Source organism: Lampris incognitus, chromosome 20 (genome assembly GCF_029633865.1).
Source record: "Lampris incognitus isolate fLamInc1 chromosome 20, fLamInc1.hap2, whole genome shotgun sequence".
Taxonomy (NCBI): Eukaryota; Metazoa; Chordata; class Actinopteri; order Lampriformes; family Lampridae; genus Lampris; species Lampris incognitus.
Window position 1 is genome coordinate 35,190,483 of NC_079230.1, and position 19,484 is coordinate 35,209,966.

Genomic DNA, 19,484 nt, shown 5'->3' on the forward strand with positions numbered 1-19,484 from the left:
ACAACCATCATTGGCCTCATCCAAGATGGTGACAAGTCTGCATATAAACTTAGCACAAAAAGTAAGGAAATTTGTGTTCGGTAGATTATTTCTTTGTTGTAACAATGCTTCATGGCAATAAATCTTTTATCAGGCACCTGATTGTCAGCACCTGGGGTACCAGCAGCTCAAAACAATAGTCAATAGCAACAGCAAAATAAGCTGTTTGGCATTGGCAGAGAAGATTTGGCAAATTTTTCATGGGTGCAACCCACATGCTCAGCTCTGCTACTCATCCCACAAATGCATGTTCCTTACAAATGTGGCCCCATTTAAAAGGCAAATAAACAGGCTTTCCAATGGTATAAGGTTTATTGCCAAGAAGCATTGTTACAACAAAGAAATAATCTACCAAACACAAATGTCCTTACTTTTTGTGCTAACTATAGATGGGAGGTTGATCAGATGGCCCTCTGGTGCAGCAATAACAACCTTGAGCTGAACATGCCCAAAACTGTGGAGATGACAGTGGACAACAGTAGGAGCCCAACCAACATTGTCCCCCTTCACCATACTCAAAAAGATGGTGTCTGCAGTGAAAACCTATAGATTTAAGGGTTCCATAATCTCCCAGGACCTAAGGTAGGCATCCAACATAGACACAATCATGAAAAAGGCCCAGCAGAGGATGCCCCTTCTCTGCCAGCTCAAGAAGTTCAACCTGCCTCAGGAACTGCTGATTCAGTTCTACACTGCAATAATCCAGTCTGTCCTCTGCACATCCATCACTGTCTGGATTGGATCGACTACCAAACAGGACAGGGACAGACTACAACAGACAGTTAAGTCTGCAGAGGTTGGCAAGTTGGCATCAATGATTTTGGTGCCAACCTGCCCTCCATTCAGGACTTATACACCTCCAGATTCAGGAAATGGGCAGGATACAGCAGACCCATTACACCATGGTCACAACCTGTTCCAACTCCTCCCCTCTGGTAGGCACTACAGAGCACTGTACCCCAAAACAACCAGATATAAAAACGGTTTCTTTCCATGTACTGTCATTCAAATGGCTTAACACTGTCAAATAAATCCAAACATTTTGTATTTACTGTACTGTATTGTACTGTACTGTACTGTATGTATACTGGTACACTCTGTCAAGTCCATCAACCTCAGGCATGTAAGTAACCTGCTAACATCTATTTCAGTATCTCTGAAATTTTCTCTTCACCATTGCACTTTCACCTTATTTCACCTGTACAAGTCAATCCATGTGTATATATGTGAAGATTGTTGTGCGGTAGTGTTGTTTTCTATGTTAAGTGCACTAAAAGAGCCACAAAACCAGTCAAATTTCATGTAGTGCAAACCTACATGGCCAATAACCATGATTCTGAGTCTGAGCTCATTATTGGTGAAGATGGGAGTTATGTATTCTAGGTTAAAACATGTTCTCTTAGTCAGGACAATGACTTGAATTAATCAATTCAAGTTTCATTCTCTCTCTCTCTCTCTCTCTCTCTCTCTCTCTCTCTCTCTCTCTCTCTCTCTCTCTCTCTCTCTCTCTCTCTCTCTCTCTCTCTCTGCCTCCCCCTAAATCTCAAATTTAGTAGAACATTTTAATCTTATCTGAGGTCATGAATTCAAATTTCCTTAGAGAGCTTTAAGGTAACTCTTTGTTTCTGTACATGTCTGAATTGATATGAATCAGCTGTTTAACCCTCTAGTAACCCAACCAGTATTACTCAGCAAACAACTTCATGAACAGTAATCTAGGCCCATATTATAAAGCTCCTGGACCTGTCGGCTGCATTCGACACAGTGAACCACCAGATCCTCCTCTCTACCCTCGAGGGGCTGGGTGTCACAGGCTCTGCATTCTCAATGTTTGCAACCTACCTGACGGGTTGCTTCTACCAGGTGACATGGACGGGATCTGTGTCAGAGCCTCACAGACTGACAACAGGTGTTCCACAGGGTTTGGTTCTAGGTCCTCTCCTTTTCTCCCTGTACACAACATCCCTGGGTTCTGTTATTTGCTCACATGACTTCTCTTACCATTGTTATGCCGATGACACCCAGCTGATCTTGTGCTTTCCTCCCTCTGACACACAAGTAGAGACACGCATTGCTGCGTGCTTGACTGACATCTTGGAGTGGATGGCGACACACCACCTGAAGCTCAATCTGGACAAGACAGAGCTGATGTTCCTCCCAGGGAAAGGTTGCCCGCACCGAGACCTGGCCATCACCATTGACAACACCGTGGTGACGCCAACTCGGGCTGTGAGGAATCTGGGTGTGATCCTGGATGACCAACTGTCGTTTGCTGAAAACGTTGCATCGGTTGTTCGCTCCTGCAGATTTCTCCTCTATAACATCAGGAGGATTCGCCCATTCCTCACTGACGAGATGGCACAGGTGCTCATCCAGGCTCTGGTCATCTCCTGGCTGGACTATGGCAACTCCCTCCTTGCTGGTGCCCCGGCATCGGCGATCAGACCTCTGGAGCTTATTCAGAAAGCTGGTGCTCATCTGGTGTTCAACCGCCCTAAGTTCTCCCACACAACTCCCCTTCTCATGTCCCTACACTGGCTCCCAGTAGCTGCTCACATCCAGTTTAAGACTCAGGTGGTAGCCTACAGGGCAGTGAAAAGAACAGCTCTTTCCTATTTCCAGGGCATGGTCAAGCCCTACACCCCCGCCCGACCACTTCGCTCTGTTGCCTCAGGACGGCTGGTTGCCCCGTCGCCCAGAGGCCCTTGCTGCCGATAGACCTGGTCCCGGCTCTTTTCTGTCCTGGCCCCACAGTGGTGGAATGAACTCCCCACTGATGTCAGGACAGCGGAGTCGCTGCCCATCTTTCGGCGCAGGTTGAAAACTCACCTCTTTAAGGACCACATACTACCCTGTTACTTGTTCTTAGCACTTACTGTATTCACTCATTAAAAAAAAAACCTCTTTCTTGCACTTTTACTTTAGCGCTGGTTTTGCTCTTAGATGCTTGTTTAGATGCACTTATGACCTCTGATGACTAGTAGTTCTCCTGATTTCCTACGTTAAATGCACTTATTGTAAGTCGCTTTGGATAAAAGCATCGGCTAAATGACTGTAATGTAATGTACTGTAATATCGATTCTAGATTTTCACTGCAATTCCACCATGTAACCATACTGTGATCTAGTGCAGTGGTTCTCAACCTTTTTGGGGTCCTGGACCCTCCTGCGTATTTTTGATCTACCCTGAGGACCCCTCCACCTGATCTTGGGGGAGGGGGGTTGCAATTTGATAGAAACAGTAGAAACTGCATTTTAAATCGCATTATAGCATTTATTCACTCTTTGTGGCAAAAATAAGAGCTTTCAATTGTAACTTAGATATAGTTAACAAAACAGAATTCTTATGCAGTAACCTTCAGATATATGTAACAAAACAGAATATGTATTCAGTAACTTTCAGATATATGTAACAAAACAGAATATGTATTCAGTAACTTTCAGATATATGTAACAACAGAATTTTTATGCAGTAACTTTTAACAATGCAAACGGGAGCGAGATCTCTTCTTAAAATACAATAGATTACACTTGTGAAACAGATGTAATTAGAGAAAAAAGTCCTGTTACCCTTCATCGTTTAGGTAGATAAAGGTCTCAGTTACATTTGAGTAAAATAATCCTATTTCTATAAATGTCATAGGATCTTTTTTTTAAAAGATATTTTATTTTCACGGACCCCTTGCAATTACACCACGGACCACTAGGGGTCCGCGGATACCCGGTTGAGAAACACTGATCTAGTGGATATAGGTCTCCCGGGTCAAACGATATGCTGTTATCCCCGTTTTATTATTTCATTTCATTTCCTTTCATTTTGTCTATGTTATTTAGTTAATCTTCTCGTATATGATAGGGTTTTTTTATCATACGCTAAACAATGAGTCGTCAGTTAACATCCGTTCATCTACAGATAGTAATTATATCAACTCATCTTACTAGAGATATCGTTTTGGTTAAGTATTTAATGTAATAGATCATAATCATAAGTTCTCTGGTGTGTTAGACAATACGCTGTAATATACTTCCCATGTTGTAAATCACCATCGATTGACCGTGGTGTTTCAGCTGGCTGTGTGTTTGTACTGTAATGAGTATGGATGAATAGGCTCTGTAGCCCTTGGCTAACGGGTCAGACACTTTAGTCGACTGGTTAGCGATGTCGCCTGCAGTGCGGGAACCCCAAGTTCGTATCCTGGTTGTGATGATTCGCGGGGACGCGAGTCCCGAAGGAAGGGGGCAATGTAACGATCACGGATGAATAGGCTCGGTAGCCCTTGGCTAACGGGTCGGACCCTTTGGTCGAGTGGTTAGCGGTGTCTCCCGTGGTGCAGGAGCTACGGGTTCGCGTCCCGGCTGCGGCAGTTCCTGTGGTTGCCCCCCGAATTCGTTACAGTACGTATAATCTGAATTAAATAATCCACTCTCTTAAAAATAACACAATGAATACCCGTAAGGGGGTGAGCTGCGATGCCCAGCGCAAAAACAATCTGCCTCCCCCTATTGCCTTCCCTCTCTAAATAAAAAAAAAAATACGTTTTAGCTTCTGTCACCCTACTGGCTAGAAGATAAATGTTGAGCAGGTGGAAATCACCTGTGTCTCCCTCTCATACCCACTGGACAAGAGACATCCTCTATCTTCTCAGTCTGGAAAAATCAGATTTGCATCAAGTGGCTCCTCCAATAAATGTGGGAAAATATGGGGTCCATTCTTTCAGTTTGTTCAGAAAATGAATTTCCCATGTATCCCTGATGGAGGCAGCTCTTACGGTTTACAGGGGTGACATGGGAGATGTGCTGCTGCCGTGGCTACTACTGTCTGTTATTCACATGCTTTATTGGCAGCTGACTGGTGGTTTTGTATTATTCTTTATTTCTTTTTGTTTATAGTTGTGTTATGTTTGTTTTTTTTCTTAGTTGCTGTAAGTTGTTATGGTCTCGAGCAATAAGTCAATTATCCCTTTTTTATAATTTCTCTTTATAGAGGGAATGTTTTTTTTACTCTTTATAAATGCTCTGATGACACAATTGTATGTTTTTTGCAAAACCCAAAAAACAGAGTTTAAAAAAAACATTGGCCTTATTACTGACACTTGTACTTGAACTGTACATATACTGTGGTGCTGCACTTTCACCCTATCCTTGTACCAATACAAACCATATATGAAACTAGTACTGCAACTGCTTAAACTCACTCCCCCACACCTGTAAACCTCCCCCCCCTTTAAGCCCCCACTGTGCTGCTCTCAACTTGCGGCTTGCATCGGGACCATGGTCTTGCAGGTCCGACTTGCAAGGACTCAAGGCCACCAGGGGAGACTTGCACAGGGGGATTAGACCCCGTTCATATGTGCCTTCAGGTATAGTTATTAATAACATTACTATTATTCACCCATCCATCCATTATCCAAGCCACATATCTCAACTGGTGTCGCGGGACGCTGGATATTACTATTATTAATTATTATTATTATTATATAAGGTGATTATACCTGGTGCGTTGTTGCCACCTATAGGCGGACTAGTGTATTGATATTACGGGTGACTTGATAAGTTACATGTTACCGTTGTTGTGAATAAACTACTGGCTGTCATGACGGCTACTTTCGAATCCCTCTCCCGACTGATTTATGTTGTAAACCTAGCAGTACAAGGTGGGCAATACTCTAAGGAAGATACAAAGATTATTGTTATTATTATTATTATTATCAATTATTATATTATTATTATTATTCGATTGTAAATGTGGTACTGCAGCATAAACCGTGAAAACACGTCCACCAGCAGTCGGCGCTATAATCGAGGTAAGCGCGTTTTGGCCTGTAACTCCCACGTTGTACATCGCATATAAAACCTTACACGCGCGCTTTCCCTGAATTGAGATGACTCTCGTGATACAGGTCAAGTCCATTTCTGCATTTAATTTTTTTCCGCATAATTGCGAAATATGCGAAAGCTACTTTTTCAAACTCCTCCAAGGCTGTAAGTCCGATGTGCACAGACTGTTACACCTCTATGGACCCTCATGATCAAAAGATGAATAAAGAATTTTGATAATCCAAAAAATGTCAAGGTGAGTTAAACACTTTATGAAGAACTCATCTTACACTATAAAAAATTATCAAATACACAACAAAAGTGTCAAAAACAAACAGAGACAAAAATTAACTGGATACCAGCTCTCAACACTACACTTGAAATTGTGGACTGAAGTAGCTTTATGGCATTTTCAAGTCTTAAAACAATGGCTGAGCATTTGGAAAAAAAAACGATTTTATCTAATCACAAAAATCATAGGGAATTTTACATGATATCAATATATCACGATAGCTGTTTATATATGCAAATATTGTGTTTTAGAATCCCACTGAGTACACACTGAAATGTGTACTATATAAAACTACTCGCTCAAATATGTCACACCTCATTTTGTGAGAAATTCTAAGTAAAATAATTCTTATCAGCAATGTAGACAAAACTTTGTATCACGATATGACAATATCTGTATTTCATTACGATCCAATACCACTGAAAGATGGTAAACAACAATACTGAATTATTACCCAGCCCTACTTGTAATCATGCCAAACGCTTTAAAATACTACAAACCCCAATTCCAGTGAAGTTGGGACGTTGTGTAAAACGTAAATAAAAACAGAATACAATGATTTACAAATACTTTTCGACCCATATTCAACTGAATACACTACAAAGACAAGATATTTGATGTTCAAACTGATAAACTTTATTGTTTTTTTGCAAATATTCCCTCATTTTGAATTTGATGCCTGCAACACGTTCCAAAGCAGCTGGGACAGGGGCATGTTCACCACTGTGTTACACCACCTTTCCTTTTAACAACACCCAATAAGCGTTTGGGAACTGAGGACACTAATTGTTGAAGCTTTGTAGGTGGAATTCTTTCCCATCCTTGCTTGATGTACGACTTCAGTTGCTCAACAGTCCGGGGTCTCCGTTGTCGTATTGTGCGCTTCATAATGCGCCACACATGTTCAATGGGAGACAGGTCTGGACTGCAGGCAGGCCAGTCCAGTACCCGCACTCTTTTACTACGAAGCCCCGCTGGTGTAACACGTGCAGAATGTAGCTTGGCATTGTCTTGCTGAAATAAGCAGGGACGTCCCTGGAAAAGACGTCGCTTGGATGGCAGCATATGTTGCTCCAAAACCTGTATGTACCTTTCAGTATTAATGGTGCCTTCACAGATGTGCAGGTTACCCATGATGCCATGGGCACTAACACACCCCCATACCATCACAGATGCTGGCTTTTGAACTTTGTGCTGATAACAATCTGGATGGTCCTTTTCCTCTTTAGCCCGGAGGACAGGACGTCCACGATTTTCAAAAACAATGTGAAATGTGGACTCGTCAGACCACAGCACACTTGTCCACTTTGCGTCAGTCCATCTCAGATGAGCTCGGGCCAGAGAAGCCGGTGGTGTTTCTGGGTGGTGTTGATATCTGGCTTTGGCTTTGCATGGTAGAGTTTTAACTTGCACTTGTAGATGTAGCGACAAGCTGTGTTAACTGACGATGGTTTTCCCAAGTGTTCCTGAGCCCACGTGGTCATATCCTTTACACAATGATGTCGGGTTTTAATGCAGTGCCGCCTGAGGGGTCGAAGGTCACAGGCATTCAGTGCTGGTTTTGGGCCTTGCCGCTTACGTGCAGAGATTTCTCCGGATTCTCTGAATCTTGTGATGATATTATGGACTGGAGATGAGGAAATCCCTAAATTCCTTGCAATTGTACATTGAGAAACGTTGTTCTTAAACTGTTGGACTATTTGCTCACGCAGTTGTTCACAAAGTGGTGACCCTCAGTCGTTGTGAACGACTGAGCCTTTCGGGGATGCTTCTTTTATACCCAATCATGACACTCACCTGTTTCCAGTTAACCTGTTCCCCTGTGGAATGTTCCAAACGGGTGTTTTTTGAGCATTCCTCCACTTTCCCAGTCTTTTGTTGCCCCTGTCCCAGCTTCTTTGGAACGTGTTGCAGGCATCAAATTCAAAATGAGTGAATATTTGCAAAAAACAATAAAGTTTATCAGATTGAACATTAAATATCTTGTCTTTGTAGTGTATTCAATTGAACATTGGTCGAAAAGGATTTGCAAATCATTCTATTCTGTTTTTATTCACGTTTTACACAATGTCCCAACTTCATTGGAATTGGGGTTTGTATTTATTAATAATGTATTTGGTGCAAAAATGGCAAAAAACTTGCAAGCCAAACTCCCTCACCCACTGATTTGAAAGGTTTATTCAAATGGCCTTGAAAAACTATATATATATATATATATATATATATATATATATATATATATATATATATATATATATATATATATATTGCTACAATGTCATGGGTTCGATGGGCTTTTTGTTGTGCTTCTTAACAGATCTACATTAAAGTATAAAAGTCATGATACAATCTGTTATCAAGGCCACGATGTTTCTGTAAACCAAATCAATATTATCGTTGCTTCCAGTCTTAAAATGTCTTACTTTTGTGGAGGCAGAGGTCATTTCCCCGTTCTTGCTGGACTGATGCAAACTAAGCCTGACACGCTGGACCAGGTTAACAGCAAGCTAGATGCAAAAGCTAGCTGACTTGCTATTTTGGCATTCCATCTACTCTATAGCCAACATCAAACCTGTCAGCTCAACACAAGCACATCAGCTCAACACAAGCACATCAGCTCAACACAAGCACATCAGCTCAACACAAGCGTATCAGCTCAACACAAGCGTGTCAGCTCGGCACAAAACCTGTCAGCTCAACACAAGCGTATCAGCTCAACACAAGCACATCAGCTCAACACAAGCGTATCAGCTCAGCACAAAACCTGTCAGCTCAACACAAGTGTATCAGCTCAACACAAGCATATCAGCTCAGCACAAAACCTGTCAGCTCAACACAAGCGTATCAGCTCAACACAAGCACATCAGCTCAACACAAGTGTATCAGCTCAACACAAGCGTACCAGCTCAGCACAAAACCTGTCAGCTCAACACAAGTGTATCAGCTCAACACAAGCGTATCAGCTCAACACAAGCGAATCAGCTCAACACAAGTGTATCAGCTCGGCACAAAACCTGTCAGCTCAACACAAGCGTCAGGATCAGGAATCAGGAACAATTTATTGTCATTTCTTAGATGTACTTGCATACACAAAGAAATGAAATTTCGTTTCCCCCAGCCCAGAGCAGTGTAACACAGAAAACACATCCAACATTTCCCAAAAACGACACCACCAAAAACATACAAAAACAAAACGAAACAAAAAAAACGAAAACAAACAGTTAACAACACAGTCCCCCCTGCAACGCAGCCCAAAAAAAAAAAAAAATCCTCTGGCCAGAGAATGAACTCCAGCCAAGATTACAGTCGGAACTGCCGGTCTGCATGGGCTAGCAGTTAGCGCAGTTAGCTTAGCCCGCCCCGCCTCCGCACCCTGGCAGATCGCCTCAGCGTTTCCTCCCTGGGCACTGCTCCAGGCAAGGGCCTCGGTTCCTGGGCCCATCGGACGAAGCAGACCAAGCTCTCCCAGCCGACCCGACGCCAGCTCTCCCTGCCACACATCCTCGACACACGTCCCCCGCGCTCCGCACGACGACGCAAACTTAGACGCAGACGTGGACAAGGACACTTCATGGTCGGCACTGGGTGAGGCCGCCGCAAACGAGAGTTCGCGCTGCCATCTTCCTAGGCACCATCTTCCTAGGCTCAACACAAGACGTAGCAGCTCAACACAAGACGTAGCAGCTCAACACAAGATGTGTAGTAGCTCAACACAAGACGTGTAGCAGCTCAACATAAGATGTGTAGCAGCTCAACATAAGATGTGTAGCAGCTCAACACAAGACGTGTAGCAGCTCAACATAAGATGTGTAGCAGCTCAACACAAGACGTAGCAGCTCAACACAAGACGTAGCAGCTCAACACAAGACGTGTAGCAGCTCAACACAAGACGTAGCAGCTCAACATAAGATGTGTAGCAGCTCAACACAAGACGTAGCAGCTCAACACAAGACGTAGCAGCTCAACACAAGACGTGTAGCAGCTCAACACAAGACGTAGCAGCTCAACACAAGACGTGTAGCAGCTCAACACAAGACGTAGCAGCTCAACATAAGATGTGTAGCAGCTCAACACAAGACGTAGCAGCTCAACACAAGACGTAGCAGCTCAACATAAGACGTATAGCGAGGACGTTATAAAGGAGCAACCTCCTCTAGGTTGTAGTCTAAACAGGAAGTGCTGCATATCTTGGCAACAAGCGGTCCTATTAACACGAAACTTGACTTGGTAGTGGTCCGTGTCCCACTGAGGCTGTGTAAAATTTTGCGCCAATCGGCCACTAGGTGCCGATGTTATGTATGCACACATCGACAGTGCTGCATTTGATTTGGTGCTGTTCTATTGTGCTGGGATCGATTGGTGATGCCTGCGGGCTCTGGGTTGTTTGATCGGGTCTGCCTTTGATGCTGTGTCAGTCTAAATAAAGAATGCCACGGAGAGGTTGTGTCGAGCGACAGCGCTGTGTCCTGACGTGATTTCTAAATACAATATTGGCGACGAGGATGGCTGATATCTCTCTCCCACCACCTGCCCCCTTCCTGGCATTACCTGGCGAACCTCCGGTACCATGGACTCGCTGGCTACATAGTTTTGAAAATTACATCGTCACCTCAGGGCTCGACGACGTGTGCCAGGCTAGGAAGACGGCTTTGTTGCTACACTGCTTGGGAGCAGAGGGTCATCGTGTGCTCGAGACTCTGGGGAACGTCACAAGCTTTGCCGAAGCTGTGGGACTTATGAGCACCCATTTCGCTGCTCCACAGAGCGCCCTCCTTCGGCGATTTATATTCCGTCAGCGACACCAACTGCCTGGTGAGTCTGTGCGGCAGTACGTAGCTAATTTGCGAGGGCTAGCTAGCTCATGCAAGTTTGGCGCGCTTCAGGACGAGATGGTTCGCGACCAGCTAATCGAACACACCAACAACGCAAAGGTGCGTGAGACTCTCCTGCTGGAAAAAGACGATCTGCTGCTGTCCAGAGCAATTACCATTGCACTACAGGTTGAGGGAGCAGCTGAGTGTGCTGCTATGCTAAATAAACAGCCAGTGGCCACCTCCAGTCAAGCTGCCAACGACTCCTCCCTCTACTCACGGCTGCCCCTCGGGACGCAACCCAACCAGAGCGAGGCGGGCGCCGACTCCACTGGGGACGTCTTGCAACTGCAACGACGGCGTTCTCGGCCTCGCCCTCAACAGTCCTGTGGTAACTGTGGGTCTCGGTCTCATGTTTCAAGGGCTCAGAACTGCCCTGCCCGTGGCCAGACATGCCATAGCTGCGGTAAGCACAATCACTTTGCCAACGTCTGTCGATCTTCCCCGGCTGGGTCAGAGGGCCACAACCCCCAGTCTTCAACCGCCGTCATTCACAAGGTGAGCTCTGGGCCAGTGTCATTCAAATCATGCACGGTCAACATTAATGATGTGTGCATCCCCCTGCTGTTGGACACCGGTGCAAGTGTGTCTCTCCTGAATGTTGATACCTACAGTCAATTTTTCGGTTCACTGCCACTGTCCGCACCCTCAGCTGTCCTCTGTGGGTATGGTGACTCCAAAATCGATCTGGTTGGCTCTCTCCAAGTGACTGTCCGCTATGGAACCAAGCTGGTGCCCAATGCAGTTTTTCATGTGGCACGCCGTGGGGCCAACCTGATGGGCCTGGACCTGTTCTCCGCTCTGGGGTTCTCCCTCTTAGACACAAGGGGGGCAGCAATCCTGACTGTCGCCACACCTTGGCAGCAGAAGTGGCCATCGCTGTTTATGGGGCTGGGCTGCCTCTCCGCCTTCACCCATCAACCTCTCCTCAACCCTGCTGTGAAATCTGTCATCCAACCACTGCGCCGCATCCCGTTGGCTCTCCGTGATGGGGTCTCCGCCGAGCTGCAACAACTGCTGGAAGCTGGCATCATTGAACCGGTGGACGCGTCACGTTGGGTCTCAAACCTCGTGGTGGCTAAGAAGAAGTCGGGGGGCCTGCGTGTCTGCGTCGATCTACGTGCAGTAAATAAGGCAGTGGTCCCTGATAAGTATCCACTGCCCACCTCAGAAGAACTCACTGCTCAGTTCTATGGCTCTGAGGTGTTCTCCAAGCTCGACCTCAGACAGGGGTACTTACAGGTGCCCCTCCACCCCAGCAGCCGAAACCTCACAGCCTTTGTGACACATGCAGGAGTGTTTCGCTACACCAGGATGCCTTTCGGTCTCAGCTCCGCCCCTAGCTGCTTCCAGAAAATCATGGTCTCCGTGCTGGCTGGCATACTGGGCGTGGCCATTTATCTGGACGATATAGTGGTACACGGGCCCACCAGTGAAATCCACGACAAGCGCCTTAACATGGTCTTCGCAGCCCTGTCCAAGCACAAGCTAACTGTCAATGCTGAGAAATGTGTCCTCTCTGTGCCAGCCATCGACTTCGTGGGGTTCCGGCTGTCAGCGAGCGGTGTAACTCCACTACAATCCAACGTGGACGCCATTCAGGCCATCCCTGAGCCCAGCTCGGCCGCCCAGGTCGCCTCCTTCCTGGGTATGACAAGTTACTACCTGATGTTTCTTCCCAAGTACTCTGCGACCACAGCCCCCCTGCGCCAGCTGCTGCGTAAGGACGAGCCATGGGTGTGGTCAAAGGCATGCAGTGACGCTGTGCGTGATCTCAAGACTCAACTGACTTCACCACCAGTGTTGGCTCACTTCGACATCTCCAGCTCCACCTTTGTGACCTGTGACGCATCAGCCACAGCGATAGGGGCTGTGCTGTCTCAAACCCAGAACGGTGTGGAGAAGCCCATTGCCTTCGCCTCCCGTGCCCTCAACCTGACCGAGCAGCGGTACTCCGTGGGTGAGCGTGAGGCGTTAGCCTGTATCTGGGCTTGTGAAAGGTGGCACCTCTACCTCTATGGCCGCTCCTTCACCCTCAGGACAGACCACCAGGCCCTGACAGCGCTGCTGTCCACATCTGGGACAGGCCACAACCCCCTGAGGCTGCACCGCTGGTCTGACCGCCTCCGCCAGTACAACTTCAGCCTGCAATTCACCCCAGGCAGAGACAATGTTGTCGCCGACCTGCTCTCTCGCTCTGTCTCCACCCCAGCTCCACAGACGGACACTGACTGTGTGGAAAAGGACATTGTCCAAATGCTACACACACCCCTCCAGGCCACTGTTTCTCTGCAGGAGCTGAGGGCAGCCTCCGAACAGGACCCTGTCCTCTCCCAGCTCCGCACCTACATCCAGAACGGCTGGCCTCACAAGGTCCCAGAGGAGCTGGCTGCATTCGCCCGAGTCAGACAGGAGCTCTCCTGCTGGAACGACACCTGCGTGGCACGTGGGTTTTGCACAGTGGTCCCAGCTGCTCTCCGTGCACGTGTTTTGAATACGGCGCATGAAAGCCACCTGGGCATTGTGAAACTGAAACAGCGCTGCCGAGACCTGGTGTGGTGGCCGGGGATAGACAGAGATATTGAGGCTCTGGTGAAGGACTGTTCTGCCTGCCTTGTGAGTGGCAAGACTGGCCACCAGGCTCCCCCACCCCTGCAACCTCTCGCCTGGCCCTCTCAGCCCTGGGAACACCTGCAGTTGGACATTTGTGGTGAGATCCATGGAGTTCCCCCCCACCAACGCTTCATGGTGGTCGCCTACGATCTACACTCAAAATGGCCTGAACTCACCACTTCCGGCACTGTAACCTCACAGATCATCATCGACTTCCTGGACTCTCTTTTCTCTCGCTGGGGCCTCCCAAAGGCCATCACCACTGACAACGGCCCTCAGCTGGTCTCTGCTGAGTTCACTGCTTATCTCGAAAGCAAGGGTATCCGTCATATACGCACTGCGTACTACCACCCCCAGGCCAATGGCGGCGTTGAACGTTTTCACCAGTCACTGAAGAACGGCCTCAGAGCACACATGGCCCAAGGGTGCTCTTTCACGCAGGCCATCCGTCACACTCTGCTGCACTATCGGGCCACACAGCCCTCGACCACAGGTGTCTCCCCAGCCTCTCTCATGCTAGGCCGGGAACTGTGCATGCCCCTTGACAGGCTCCGCCCCTCCACACCCCAGGCACCTCCCTCTGGGGTCAGAGCCTCAGTCACTCGTCAGCAGACGCGGATGAAGCAACGGTTTGACCAGTCAAAACGAACCGGGGTGCCAGACATCAATGTGTCAGACTGGGTCAGGGTCCGCAGGCCCCACAGGGACAATAAAATGGCTTCATACTGGTCCTCTCCTCTCCAAGTCACCCGTCAGCTGGGCCCAGCCACTTACCTCCTCAGCGATGGCACTCGGTGGCACTCCAGTCATCTACGGAAGGTGTCAGCTCCGCCACACACAGCTGGTGACACAACCATAGCCATTCCCTCAGCATGGCGAGACGCCCCAGGGCTTCATGCAGCTCCTACACGGGCCCCAGACATTCCTGGGCCTCAGCTCCCCCTGCCATCTCCCTCCCCACCTCGGCCTGCCCAGCCTCAGGCCGCCCCGCGACCTGTTCGCACACGTTTACGCCCTGGCCACCTAGAGGACTTTGTGTCAACCTTTCATGTTTGAAATCCTGCCGGGGGGGGGGGGGAATGTTATGTATGCACACATCGACAGTGCTGCATTTGATTTGGTGCTGTTCTATTGTGCTGGGATCGATTGGTGATGCCTGCGGGCTCTGGGTTGTTTGATCGGGTCTGCCTTTGATGCTGTGTCAGTCTAAATAAAGAATGCCACGGAGAGGTTGTGTCGAGTGACAGCGCTGTGTCCTGACGTGATTTAAAAATACAATAGCCGAATTTAACAAAATTGCGAAATATGCAAAACTTACTTGATGAAACTCGTCTTAGGTTGTACATCCAATCTGCATAAAACGTTGCCTGTAGCTTCTAAGGATGCTCACGGTTAAAAGTTATTTAAATAATGGTGATAGTCCACAAAATGCTATTTAGAAAAAAAAAGAAAAGAAGAAGCTGTAAAGGAATATCTTCCTCTGGGTAACAACACGCGGTATTACATCTCGGCAGAGGTCCGTCAGAAGAACACAAAACCCGGGGGGCACGTAGTTCCCCATCGCCCACCGAGTCTGTGTGCAAATTTTGGTACAAATTGTCTGTTGCCAAATCCTGAAATATTAAGTTATTTTTTCAAACTACTGTTGGGATGTAAGTGCGATTCCGAGCCCTATCAGCCGACCTCCAGTAGAGACACCACGCGGCACTCCCCCCCCCCCCCGGGGCCTGCGAGGCCCGAGGGCCTGCTCAATAACGCTTGCAGCATTCATTTCGTAGTATTTCTTGTTTATTTATTTTCCTATATCTATATTTAATCACGACAATGGTTGTGTAAAAACGGAAAAATAGAAAAAGACAAGTGGAAAAAGGGAGTGGATAAAATGGAAAAAGAAAAAGCCTATTTTATTTATTGCATGTCATTTTCCATTTTAAATTTTTATTTAGAGGTTTTCAGTTTTCCGGTGCTGTCAATTTAAGCTTTTCTATTTTCTCTTTCAAGTTTTCAATTTCACTTTCCAATTTGAAATTGCCATTTCAACATCTATGTTCATTTTTTCTTTTTCATTTTGATATCTAATTGTGGGCTGATTATCCCTAGTAATAGTGTAAAAATATTTGTTTTGCATTTTCTCTTAATTTCAATAGTTGAAATATCCAGCATCCATACACACAGACGGATAACGCAAAATAATTGAGCAAATATGAAACATCAAACAGCAACCGCACACCCCATTTATTATGTCTTTACGATATTATCATAGCTGAATTCCTGGCGGGAAAATATGCCTACAGTTTACTTTAACATATCTTAACTGATTATTATGATGAACTGGACCACTTCTTTGAAATGGCTTCAATATGTTTTAACCACTCAATGCCACCCACCTGCAGTTTTCTGCTTCTTCAGGGGCAGCTGGGTAGAAGAAGTGCCCTGCAGCCCTGAGGTCGCCACATAGTTTGATGCTGGCATGGTGAGGACACTCTGGGGGTCCTGGGCAGCCACGGTGACCACTGCAGTAGGCTTCTTGAGGGTCTTTTTCGACATTTCAGAGGAGATGGTCACACCACTGTCTTCATACAACTTCCTTTTCACCGTGGTCTTGTTTGGGGCACTGGAGCTGTGCGGATGCAGAAGATGGATCACATTAGCATAATAAATGTTGCTTTAAATTATCTGCTAGTAATATTGCAAAAAAACACACATCTTTGCCCACAACAGGCAACAAAGGGAGACACCAATAACCCGGTTAATAGAACCACTTTTTATTTTTTTCCATTTCGACTAATATCTGGCTGTTTGACATGAACTAAATTATGAGAATAAACATTGATGCAATTCTATTTTGGCCTCATAACTTCATCACACCAGTCTGCAGCCTCCCCCTGTCATATCGATTAGCCTTGTACCAGATTCATAGTTCCAGTCTGCAGCATCCCCCTCTCATATCGATTAGCCTTGCGCCAGATTCATCACACCAGTCTGCAGCATCCCCCAGTCATATCGATTACCCTTGTACCAGATTCATCATACCAGTCTGCAGCATCCCCCTGTCATATCGATTAGCCTTGTGTCAGATTCATCACACCAGTCTACAGCATCCCCGTCATATCGATTAGCCTTTTACCAGATTCATCATACCAGTCTGCAGTAACCCCCTGTCATATCGATTAGCCTTGTGTCAGATTCATCACACCAGTCTGCAACATCCCCCTGTCATATCGATTAGCCTTGTGCCAGATTCATCACACCAGTCTGCAGCCTCCCCCTGTCATATCGATTAGTCTTGTACCAGATTCATCACACCAGTCTGCAGCATCCCTCTGTCATATCGATTAGCCTTGTGCAAGATTCATCACACCAGTCTGCAGCATCCCCGTCATATCGATTAGCCTTGTACCAGATTCATCATACCAGTCTGCAGCATCCCCCTTTCATATCGATTAGCCTTGTGCCAGATTCATCACACCAGTCTACAGCCTCCCCCTGTCATATCGATTAGCCTTGTCCCAAATTCATCACACCAGTCTGCAGCATCCCCCTGTCATATCGATTAGCCTTGTACCAGATTCATCACACCAGTCTGCAGCCTCCCCGTCATATCGATTAGCCTTGTACCAGATTCATCATACCAGTCTACAGCATCACAGTCATATCGATTAGCCTGCTACCAGATTCATCATACCAGTCTACAGCATCCCCGTCATATCGATTAGCCTTGTGCCAGATTCATTACACCAGTCTGCAGCCTCCCCCTGTCATATGGATTAGCCTTATACCAGATTCATCACAACAGTCTGCAGCATCCCCCTGTCATATCGATTACCTTGTACCAGATTCATCACACCAGTCTGCAGCCTCCCCCTATCATATCGATTAGACTTGTGCTAGATTCATCACAAGAGTCTGCAGCCTCCCCGTCATAGCGATTAGCCTTCTACCAGATTCATCACACCAGTGTGCAGCATCTCCCTGTCATATCGATTAGCCTTGTGCCAGATTCATCACACCAATCAGCAGCATCCCCCTGTCATATCGATTAGCCTTGTACCAGATTCATCATACCAGTCTGCAGCATCCCCCTGTCATATCCATTAGCCTTGTGCCATATTCATCATACCAGTCTACAGCATCCCCGTCATATCGATTAGCCTGCTACCAGATTCATCATACCAGTCTACAGCATCCCCGTAATATGGATTAGCCTTGTGCCAGATTCATCACACCAGTCAGCAGCATCCCCCTGTCATATCGATTAGCCTTGTACCAGATTCATCATACCAGTCTACAGCATCACTCTGTCATATCGATTAGCCTTTGACCAGATTCATCACACCAGTCTGCAGCATCCCCGTCATATCGACTAGCCTTGTGCCAGATTCATCATACCAGTCTACAGCATCCCCGTCACATCGATTAGCCTTGTGCCACATTCATCACACCAGTCTGCAGCCTCCCCCTGTCATATCGACTAGCCTTGTGCCAGATTCATCACACCAGTCTACAGCATCCCCGTCATATCGATTAGCCTTCTACCAGATTCATCATAACAGTCTACAGCATCCCCGTCATATCGATTAGCCTTGTGCCAGATTCATCACACCAGTCTGCAGCATCCCCCTGTCATATCGATTAGCCTTGTACCAGATTCATCACACCAGTCTGCAGCATCCCCCTGTCATATGGATTAGCCTTGTACCAGATTCATCACACCAGTCTGCAGCATCCCCGTCATCTCGATTAGCCTTGTACCAGATTCATCATACCAGTCTGCAGCATCCCCCTGTCATATCGATTACCCTTGTACCAGATTCATCATACCAGTCTACAGCCTCCCCGTCATATCGATTAGCCTTGTACCAGAATCATCATACCAGTCTACAGCATCCCCGTCATATCGATTAGCCTTGTGCCAGATTCATCACACCAGTCAAAAGCATCCCGTCATATCGATTAGCCTTGTATCAGATTCATCACAGCAGTCTGCAGCCTCCCCCTGTGATATTGATTAGCCTTTTGCCAGATTCATCATACCAATCTGCAGCATACCCCTGTCATATCGATTAGCCTTGTACCAGATTCATCACACCAGTCTGCAATATCCCCGTCATATCGATTAGCCTTGTACCAGATTCATCACACCAGTCTGCAGCATCCCCCTGTCATCTCGATTAGCCTTGTACCAGATTCATCATACCAGTCTGCAGCATCCCACTGTTATATCGATTAGCCTTGTACCAGATTCATCACAGCAGTCTGTAGCATCCCCCTATCATATTGTAGCCAATTCGGGGGACAACGCAACCACCGGAGATGCTGCGTCCAGGAAGCAAACCCGTTTTGCCCGCACCGCAGGAGGCATCGCTAACCGTTCGACTAAAGGGTCAGACCTGCGAGCCAGCGGCCAGCGTGTCTTCTTATCCATGCACGTTACAATATCGATTAGCATGGTGCCAGATTCATCACACCAGTCTGCAGCATCCCCGTCATATCGATTAGCCTTGTACCAGATTCATCACACCAGTCTGCAGCCTCCCCGTCATATCGATTAGCCTTGTAAAAGATTCATCACACCAGTCTGCAGCATCCCCCTGTCATATCGATTAGCCTTGTCCAAGATTATCACAGCAGTCTGCAGCAACCCCCTGTCATATCGATTAACCTTGTACCAGATTCATCACAGCAGTCTGCAGCATCCCCCTGTCATATCGATTAGCCTTGTACAAGATTCATCACACCAGTCTGCAGCCTCCCCCTGTCATATTGATTAGCCCTGTGCCAGATCCATCACACCAGTTTGCAGCATGCCCAACATATCGATTAGCCTTGTACCAGATTCATCACACCAGTCTA

The 19,484-nt window shown here is 46.8% G+C and overlaps 1 protein-coding gene across 1 annotated transcript in view; it reads right to left on the reverse strand.

The window, feature by feature from the left end:
- zgc:92664 (uncharacterized protein LOC436695 homolog) overlaps nt 1–19,484 on the reverse strand; it is a 249,544-nt gene that overhangs the window by 76,971 nt on the left and 153,089 nt on the right. The window contains exon 3 of the mRNA XM_056300565.1: nt 16,019–16,251. Within this exon, the coding sequence (XP_056156540.1) occupies nt 16,019–16,251 (233 nt within the window). The remainder of the gene's footprint in view (nt 1–16,018; nt 16,252–19,484) is intronic.